Source organism: Helianthus annuus, chromosome 10 (assembly GCF_002127325.2).
Source record: "Helianthus annuus cultivar XRQ/B chromosome 10, HanXRQr2.0-SUNRISE, whole genome shotgun sequence".
Lineage (NCBI taxonomy): Eukaryota > Viridiplantae > Streptophyta > Magnoliopsida > Asterales > Asteraceae > Helianthus > Helianthus annuus.
The window spans coordinates 167,806,256-167,817,210 of record NC_035442.2 but is presented as its reverse complement, the minus strand read 5'-3'; the positions used below and the strand labels follow the sequence as shown (position 1 = coordinate 167,817,210).

At 36.8% G+C, this 10,955-nt stretch overlaps 1 protein-coding gene across 1 annotated transcript; it reads left to right on the top strand.

The window, feature by feature from the left end:
* Nucleotides 1-1,963: 1,963 nt before the first annotated feature.
* Nucleotides 1,964-2,889, top strand: LOC110886485. Its single transcript, XM_022134292.2, has 2 exons — nucleotides 1,964-2,415; nucleotides 2,804-2,889. Exons 1-2 carry the CDS (start codon nucleotides 2,067-2,069, stop codon nucleotides 2,887-2,889), a joined length of 435 nt encoding a protein of 144 aa, XP_021989984.1. The 5' UTR covers nucleotides 1,964-2,066.
* The last annotated feature ends 8,066 nt before the right edge of the window (nucleotides 2,890-10,955 follow it).

Below are 10,955 nucleotides of genomic sequence, written 5' to 3'. Positions count from 1 at the left end.
TATGCACTTGTGGTTTGTAAAATCATATTTGTTAGTGTGTCATCCGACTTTTATAAAACATGATTTTCTCGGCACTTGGTTCTACGAAAATACCACTTGTACATACGTAGATCCGCTAGTTTTAAATACTATTTTACAAGTAAAAATACTTTTACACAAGTTCATGTTTTTCGTGTGGTAGAGTTTCACCTTTTAACCCTTGTACCGTCCGAAACAAGCTTATGTCAAGATCCATGATCTTAACAAAGTCGGGTTAAACGATGATCCGAGCTACCACAACGTAGATCGGGCCTAAATAATCATCACTTTCAAGTACTACAACTTTTACACAAGTATTAAGCCTTTAACCAACTATATTCATGTTTTAGTAGACTTTAGAGATTCAAAATGCAAGTTTCCGAGTTTTAACCGTTACAAATCTTATTAACCACTTTAGAATGATCCGAGTATGAGTTTTAAGTGTTATACCTCTAGCTCGAGGCTAGGGAAGATTCTAGGCGAAAAGGTGGTGGATAAAAGCAAGATGACGAGGTCCTTCCACTTCCGTTTGCTCCAAGACTCCTTATGCGTGACCCGAAAGGCTTGTGTATGCTTGGAATGGATGGATCAAAAGCCGAAAATGGGTGGATGTGTGGATGTGGGTTCGGCCGAGAGCCAAGGGAGGGCAAGAGAGTGTGTGTGTGTTGAGTTGTGAAGTGTGAAAATCTCTTGTGTTTAAGTCCATACTTATAGGCAAACATGAAAGTGATTATCCCATGGTTCATGTGTCATCTAGATTTGAGACAACATGCATTATTATAATCAAGAAATGGTACATGGTTTGGTCACAATGTGACCGATCGGCCTAGGGGGGGGGTCCCTAGTTCAATTTCAATCAAATGGTTAGTGCTTAGTTACTTTAAACCAAGTTAGATTTAGGGGTTAACTCGGTTAGTCATATGTTGTGCTTTAACGCGGGTGTTAGGGTATTCAGGGACCCTAACTGGCTCAGAAAAAGACCAATAATATTATTGTCAATATTTTCATGTTCCGGGTATAGTCCGGTTGTTCGGTTGGATAGTAATCCGTTAAAGTGCTTAAGTAAGCTTTTAAGCGTCGTAAATAATATTTTTAGTGACACATCTTATTCTGCAAAGTGTCAGGAATATTTCCTCATGTTTTGGCACTTTATTAGTTAGCCATAAGCTAGTATGTTAATAAAAGTGCTGTGTTTCGTGCTTAGAGTACGTTTTAGGCACATCCAATCATTATATCTTATTCCTAGAGACGCAGTTCTACAACCCTTGTATCCCTACACTCACTATGGGTGTAGTAAAATATTTCTGGCTCGTACAGGCCCTTAGAGGCAGTGTCTCTGCCTGATGCTGGCTTTATCAGCATGTTCAATAGGTTATCCGTTCTAATGCTACTGTGCTTTAGTGCATCATGTTTGTCACTAAGGTTCAACTTGTAAATAATGTAGTGACGGAAATCAAAGTATGATGCAGGAATATACAAGTACTAGAAATCAAGTAGCAGTTTGTCAGCAGTTTCAGTTAAGCACAGTAATTAAGCAGCAATTATTTATTAATTAAATCGTACGGATACCTGGTTTAGTGAGGGTTGTCACAATAATATATTAGGTTATGTTGTGCATATAAGTGTTACTGATCATATGTGTTAAGGGTGATTCCAACATGATAGTATTTGTGAATCTTGGTTATGCATGTGATGATATATATATATATATATATATATATATATATATATATATATATATAGGATAAAGATCCGTTAGGAACCACCTTTTATTGCGAGAACCGCGAGAACCAATGTGAACACATGGCAAATTTGTAATTAAGTGACATCTAATAAAAAACACGCACTCCTCTTATTTCATCCCCTGTTCACTATCGTCATTTACATTCTAGGGTTTCGCTGGAGATTTTTCATAATCAGCGACGGAGATCTTCCGCGGTGACTAATCTCTCTAGATTCACGGCGGCGATAGGCGGCGATATACACATCTTACAGGGGATTCAATTGGGATACTGATTTCGGCGTTTGTATACTGATTTCGGCTACACATGGCTTTGTCTGACTCATCTCGTGTTGGATTTGAACCTACGGCATCTGATGATCATCATACAACATTGTCTGCATACAATCCACATCCCGATTCTGGTTTTTTTGGCCCATCTGATGTCAATTTCAATCCTATTTCTGCCGTGGGTCCATCTGATGTTGATGTCAATACCTTACCTGCAGTTAATCCAAATGAAAGTTGCAATCCTGTGTTTACAACAGTTGCAAATCGACACACCTTTCATGGGTTTGAAATACAGACGTTTGATTCCATGTTTACACCAGGCAACGTAGGCTCTGAGACTGCTAATTTACCTGATCAATCATTATCAGTTGACACTGCATCTACTGGTAACACCACATCTACTGGTTGCAATTCATTCAATTTGTGACTAAATGTATTATGTTGACTGATGTATATACTTTGTAAATGATATTGTATTAACTGTTATGCACATGTGCATTATACTTACTGTAATGATGTTGTATTAAATTATATGCACATGTGCATTATGTTGATTGTAAATGATATGGTATTAAATCATATGCACATGTGCATTATGTTGCAAATTAGATTAAAAGTCTACTTTCTGTTAAATTTTAATAAGTGTAAGCCTCTAATCATGCAAAAGAATGTTTCAGTACTAATCTGCGAAAACTCAGATAGTTTTATCCTTCTATCAGGTATTAAACTTTTGATTGATTGATTGATTGCTTAAAGTTCTGTTTTTTTTTTCAGTTTCTCGAGGATTTTATCAATGGGACGGAAGTTTCATCTCTTTTGGACTGCATTCGTCTGACAGCAGGACCTTTGCATGCTCTTGATGCGGCAACACGTCCTGCATGGGCTGCTCCGGTTTCTGCAGTTTCTGGTGCGGCTTCATCTATCCCGACACTATCAAGAGCAAATGTTAATGGGCAAATCCCAAATGGTACAAACCCAAATGTTGGTCATGTCTATGGTCCCGGTACGGGTCCTGGTGGAAACCCTGGTGCATCTGCCATGTTAACTGCTTCTACTGTGGCTAGCGGAGGTGGCATGGGAATCGTTCCTAGTACTCTGTTACCGATTGATGTGTCGTTTGTTCTTCGTGGCCCGTATTGGATTCGGATAATATACCGGAAATATTTTGCGGTTAACATGAGGTGCTTTGCGGGTGATCAAGTTTGGTTGCAACCTGCAACGCCACCGAAAGGAGGTCCTACAGTTGGAGGTTCTTTACCCTGTCCACAGTTTCGGCCCTTCATCATGGAACATGTTGCTCAGGAGTTGAACGGTTTCGATGGTGGTCAACCATCAGCCGGACCAACTAATTCCAACAATTCGGCTGCGTCTCCTGGTCCGCAACTCTCAGCCCCAAATGTCACCCGAGCAGGCCCTACGGTAATGTCTCTCCCAGGAAACCAACCCGTGGGATTTAACCGTTCTACAAATGCCATGTCAGCATCACCAAATTCACTCTTAGTGCGCAGAGCTACTGTGACAGTTCCTGCTCATGTTAGAGGAGAGCTGAATACCGCCATTATCGGGCTTGGGGACAATGGTGGTTACGGTGGTGGTTGGTCCATCTGCTGATAATACACTTGACAGTCACAATACACCTACAAATACAGAACATCAAGAGTTGCAATTCATTCGATTTGTGACTAAAGGTATTATGTTGATAACACCCATACTCGTCACTGATCATGCACATGTGCATTATGTTGATAACACCCATACTCGTCATCCGTAAACTGTTAACCATCATTATCATGAACATGCACATGTGCCAACAATCTCATCACATATAAACTGTTAACCATCAGTACATAATTATGCACATGTGCATCACATTACCAACACCCCATACTCATCACCAAAAAAAATGTTAAACATTTATACATCGTGCGTATACACACCATTTACCATATACCATATTAATCATAATCTTATATGCTTTTCTCTTTTTTTCTTTATACAGGAACAATTACGACTTCTACACCTAATAGCACACCATATTGGATACCCGATGTTGATGCTGCATACATCCCTATTATAAACAGTACGTTTAACAGTTGGGAGTACGTTGAATCCAATGATACTGATGAAGATGTTGATGATGATGCTAAAGACCCTGCATATATATATGAACCTGAGTAACCTCGTAGACATTCATCCAGGCGTCATAAAACATTCAACGATTCTTGATTATCCTATATATAATGACAAACAGTTTCTAATCATTATTCTTTTTGTTTACAAACATTTTGCACTGTCTGTATACGTATTCATATGTTATGATTGTGATCATGATACTTTGATATCAATTAAATTACTTATTATACATAAGCGTATGTAATTTCATTATTGACCACCTAACAAATATTACCAACATGGTTACTGTTTTGAAAAATGCACATGTGCATACATATTTACTGTTTCTCCTCACATGGTAATTGTTTCAAACAATAAACATGTGCATACATGTTTAATGTTTCACTACATATTGTTATTGTTTCGACCAATGCACATGTGCATACATGAATATATTAACTACATGTAATTCGTTTTCCTTTACATATACATAATCATATGCAATGTGGTACCCCATACGTAATAGGGTACCACATCCGTAATATGATATGCTATATCAAACTTTGCACATGTACAATACCAACATTTTCTATACCAAACAACATAATACATCGAATATTAACAAACATACCAATATACCTGAACAATCAAATAAAGTTTTAACCCATCAACCACCATATAAGACATCGTATACGTCAAACTTCTTATATCAACCATTATCGTAAAAAACTACCCACATATTACAATCAAAAGACATCAAGAAAACAAAAAAAAAATGTCTTTATAAATTGCATATCCACAAACTACCTACATAACATTCGCATTAGTTCACAACCTCACACCTTCTGATCTTCTTTCCATTTCATAACTATCTTCCAACACTCCTCCTGTTTCAGCGCCTCTTCGTCCATCATTTTCCCTGGTATTTTTCATCCGTTAACCTATTAATCAAATACGCCTTTGTTGTCAATCCATGAGCAGTTTCGAATAATTTTTTCCTGCATACATTACATATTTTACATTAATTATTTCATGTATGCACATGTGAAATAAACATATTACATACAATATGTACAATGTTTATGTTTTAAGGTAATAATGCACGTGTGCATATGCCTTAATACATTCATATTAACTTAATCTGACAAAATATGCATATGTGCATAACTATGCACATGTGCATTAACATGACTGACCTTATCAACAGGTTTATTTCAATAACAAAACTTAACCCTTACCAATCAAATTTCGTAATACCACCAATCATATTTAACATTAACTAGCAACAAAACCATTATGACAAACTATGCACATGTGCATAAGTTTTTTTTTTTAAATGTAAATGTTATTCACAGAAGCCAACATCCAAAACAGAGGCGGTCGAACAAACCACTACATCAAAACGTAAAACAACTCAACACAAGAACCTAAAGACCGGAGACTAGCAGCTACCTTATATCGAAACTACACCACTTTTCCAACTTACGGACCTATTTTTTGGACCGATTCTTATACCATAAAAACCGATGGGCTTAATATTACGGATAATCTCTCCGGGTTTAACTTGAGTTTCCAAGAACCTTTTATTGTTCCTGGCTAACCATATACACCATCTTGTCACGAACATAATGCCATGTAAAGCAACTTTCACTTCTCTATCCAGATTGCAAAACTCAGAGTCAATTATGATATCTTTAACCAAAAACAGGATAAAAGGACTCACCTTGCACCACTGACTGATGTGATACCAGACCCTGCACGAACAAAGAAGGTGTTCAGCTGTTTCATCGCCATCTTCACACAGACAACATTTCACGTATCCGCCCCAACAGTTTCGATCCTTGAATCACCCACATCTAACATCCATAACATCATATTGCCTGTTCCTTTTCCAGTTGTTGAGCACACCCCAGCATTCCTATTGCTTCAACGCCTCTTCGTCTAACATATGCTTAACTCTATCATCTGTTAATCCGTGTATTTTTTTGCCATAGATGATCTACAATGAGCATGTGTATCAACATTAATTTATGATCAACATATAAGATATGCACACGTGCATCATTATATACATGTGCATAAACATTAAATACCTTAAGAACCTATGTTGATAAATTATGCACATGTGCATATTAACATATTCTGACAATCTATGCACATGTGCATAACTATATATCACACAATTATACCTTATTAACATATTCCAAGATGAAATACATGTTAGCATAACTGTGCATAACCATATAGATCAAAGTCATATGCATCAACATTATCTACCTTGTTAGACTATTATTGCAAACTATGCACAGGTGCATATTAACCTATTATAACAATTTATGCACATGTGCATAACTATATAGATCACAAATTTAGTTTATCATCCTGTTATGTGTAATCATATTCTGTCAAGATATGCACATGTGCATAACTATATATCACACAATTATACCTAATCGACATGTTCTGTGTAAGCCTGTTCGGTTAGAAAATATGCACATGTGCATATCTATATAGATCACAACATTACCTAATTATCTTGTTCTGTTTCTGTTAGAAAATATGCACATGTGCATATCTATATAGATCACAACATTACCTTATTATCCTGTTCCGTGTAAGCATATCTTGTCAAAATATGCACATGTGCATAACTATAGCTATGCACATGTGCATCGACATGACATAACTTATCAACAGTTATAGTTCAGTAAAAAAAAACCCTAACGCTTACCAAATCAAGTTGTGTGTTGCCCATCATATCTAGCATTATTCACGTAACATTATTCATCAAGAAAAACTACATGAACAAACACATAACTACCCCAATACATATAGTTCTATCACAACATTCGCCCCTGTTCACTCAAAAAATCATATATATAACACAATTTTCAATATTGCAGATATGAAACAGGTATGAAACGACTGTTTAAGTGTCATAATCACATAATAACATATCTGAATCGATGATTAAGAGTTGTATTGTCACATACGACTACAAAACAAAGTGTATGAACTTACAAATTCACAGAACGATGCAACAACGAATCGTGATTCCGTTAGACGTGATTCCGTTAGACGCGATTCCATTAAACGACATATGTTCTTCAAATTATCCCTATCTATACAACAAATCTTGATGATTATGGTCGTTTTGCCCTAATTTCGAATCGAAGAGGAATGTGAAATCGATGATTATGTTCTTTTTGCACTAATATCGAACATACGATGAAGTTTGATGATGAACTACTGATATTGTGGAGCGTCGAACTTGATTTTTTGTAAATCGCTGTGATGAATCGCAGATTGATGATGCTTGTGGGATTGTCGGACGTGATTTCTTGATAGATTGTGATTTAGTTTTTGTTTGAAGTCCAGTAGTACAGATGCAGGGAGAGGAGGAGCGACTAATTTACAAGTTTTATGTATTTACAAAATTGCCCCGTGTTCACATTGGTTCTCGCGGTTCTCGCAATAAGGGCGGTTCTCGCATGAACCTTACCCTATATATATATATATATATATATATATATATATATAGGGGAGGGTTCATTGGGGAACACTAAAAAAGTGGGGAACAGCGGGGAACCAGCTCAAACGAACTCCGATTGGACTCATTCCAGCGGCGTTGGAACTGGCTCGTCGAACCCTAACTAAGATCTCTTAACCCTAAACCCTAAATCCTAACTCCTAAACTCTAAACCCTAAAACTAAAAAATAATGCTAAAACCTAAGCTAAACCGTAAAAGCTAAACTATAAACCCTAAAAGTTAAACCCTAAAGGCTAAACCTAAAACTAAACCCTATAGCTAAAACCTAAAGCTAAACCCTAAACCCTAAAGTTAAACTTTAAACCCTAAAGCTAAACCCTAAGGCTAAACCCTAAAGCTAAACCCTAAAAGCCAAACCCTAATATATTTAGGGTTTAGGGGTTATGATTTAGGGTTTAGGGTTAGAGATCCTAGTTAGGGTTCGACGGGACGGTTCCAACGCCGCTGGAATGAGTCCAATCGGAGTTCGTTTGTGTCGGTTCCCCACTGTTCCCCACTTTTTTAGTATTCCCCAATGAACCTCACACTATATATATATATATATATATATATATAATTATCGGACACTGTATTTTGATAGCATGAGATGGATACATGTGAATTCTCGACCACTATATTCTAAATTGCATGTGATTTAATTTATGTTTGTCGGCCAATCGCATGTAATATAATTTGTGTTCTTAATTGCATGAGGTTAATGAATTCATCTTGTACTATATTCGGTCCAATTGCATATAATATAGCAACAGTCTTGTCGGCCAGTGAAAGTAATGATAGTTGATTTGAATATCAAAATCCAAAGCATCAAGACCCACTAACTAGTTGGTCCAATCATGTGATGATTGTGTTGTACAATATTCATTTGAAATTCAATTATTGTTATACTATTTTCTAATTTGTAAGAAGCAAAGATGACATCAAATAAATTAGTGGAAATTGTGTGGTTCTTTTGTGGGTCATGTTGATCCCATTCCTTATAATTATATGATAGCAATTCATTAGTGTGTCGGGGAAATTACAATATGGGCTGCGAACTAAGGATGGACCAACTAACCCCTTAAGTATTTGCTGGATTGGGCCGATGAATTATAGTTAGTTTTGGGCGGTTAGATGTTAAATGAACCTGCTTGATTTTTTGGGTAGTACTTGAATGGCATGTTAACTGTTGGACCGATAACTTCAGTAAATATTGTGTTTCGTTTTGTTCTATCTTGGTTATTAGGGGGCCGAAACTTAGAGCGAGTCATGAACATATCATGTATTGAGCGTGTTGTTAGGAAGTGTGGTTCGTAAACATGACAATAAAAACATCTAGTGAGTGGGGTTAAAATCCAAATATGTGATAATGTTCATGAAATTTGACTAAGTATGTGTGGTTATATGAAAAGTGATCTATGTGCTACTTGAATACGTGATTAATGGTATGTGAATCTGATTAGAGGTAAATACCTATGATAGGACATGATTGACCAACCCTGACCGTAAGCTATTTTAAGAGTTCAACCGAGCAATCAAAGGTGAGTTCACTGCTCTTTTCCAAGCATGCATCCCGTGAAGGGATATTGGGTAACATTCCAGGGGGAATGCAGGTTATTGGGATGTTGGTTATTACTCAGTTTCTATCATATAAGACCCCTTACATCTACCGACAGTTGCCGGGAAGGCAACGAGGTTATTAGTTGATAGCGCTATTAGGTTTGGCACCCTCACACCGTCTCAGGGAGGTCGGGCGTGAACTAATTTCCTTAAAGCATGACCAATGTTTTGATAGAGACATTGGGGTTGGGCAAACACATGTTGTAGCCATTTTGGTAATCGAGTTAATAACGACATCAAATCAAATAAATTTGTTAAACTGTTTTACACATGTGACTGGTAACTAAACTCGGTAACAATACTTTGAACTCACCAGCGTAGTCTGACACACTTGTTTGCATGCTTGTAGGTCGTTAGCTGTTGCATTGGAACTTGCTGTCTGGAGTAGCTGGAGTCTCATGAGTCGATTGGAGGGATTTGTGTTCTGATTTGTTGATACCTTATATTGGTTTTAAACTATTTAACTTCGTTTGGTTTTGCTTCCGCTGAATACTTTGGTTTTCTTTTGAACTTGGATGGTGTTTTATTATTAATCAAGAACTTTATTTTAGAAACATGTATGGGTTATAGGTAATTAGTGGCTCATTGCTGGTACGTCACACGCCTATCAGGGACACTCCCTAAGTGGTATTTTGGGGGTGTGACAATTTCCTAATTATTGTTGATGACTATTCCAGGGCTGTGTGGGTGTGTATGATGAAATTTAAAACAGAAGTTTTTGAAAATATACAAAGTTTTGTTAATATTGTACAAACACAGTTCAAACAATCTGTAAAGTGTTTTAGAAGTGACAACGGGTCAGAATTTGTTAATAACCAAATGTCAAGTTTTTGCAAGTCTAAAGGAATAGTTCATCAAACAACATGTGCTTATACTCCTCAACAAAATGGTATTGTTGAGAGGAAGCATAGGCATTTATTGAATGTTACTAGAGCTTTATTTTTCCAAAGTAATCTCCCTGTTAGGTTTTGGCATGAGTGTGTTTTAACTGCTGTGTATCTTATTAATAGGACTCCATCCTCTGTTCTGGCTGGCAAAACCCCTTATGAAGTAGTTTACAAATTTAAGCCCTTCTTAAATCATTTAAAAGTGTTTGGGTGTCTGTGTTTTTGTACAAATTTACATGATAGTGACAAATTAAGTAGCAGGGCTGAAAAATGTGTTTTTATTGGATATTCACATGAGAAAAAAGGTTATAAAGTATATAGTCTTGATTCAAAGCCCGTGTTGTTTTCAAGGGATGTAAAATTCAATGAAACAATATTTCCTTTTAAAGAACAGTCTGTTTTTTGTAATTTTGATTCAAATCCAATAAAAACTATAAATGCCCTGAATTTTTTTGACTTATATGATAACTCAGACCCTGAACATTTTTTCGACTGTGAATGATCCCGATGATGATAGAAGGGATCTAGGTGAGTCTGATGTGGGAACATGTGATCCTCAGCAGTCAGTTTTACCTGATTCTCCGACTGGTAGGGCTAATACTCAGCAAACCAGTGAGGTCAGTGTATCACCTGACGTGGCTGAGCATATGAATACCACAAATGAAGCTCAGAATGCTTCTGAGGGGGACACAGTAGGTTCTGAGTTGCCAGTGTTACCTAGAAGATCTACAAGGTCTTCTGTTTTTCCTAAGAAACCTGATGACTTTGTTGTTGATAGCA

Coding starts and splice junctions, on each gene's coding strand:
- LOC110886485 (XM_022134292.2), top strand. CDS start 2,067: ATGGCTTTGTCTGACTCATCTCGTGTTGGATTTGAACCTACGGCATCT. Junction 2,416..2,803: donor AGTTGACACTGCATCTACTG/GTAACACCACAT, acceptor TTTTTTTTTCAG/TTTCTCGAGGATTTTATCAA.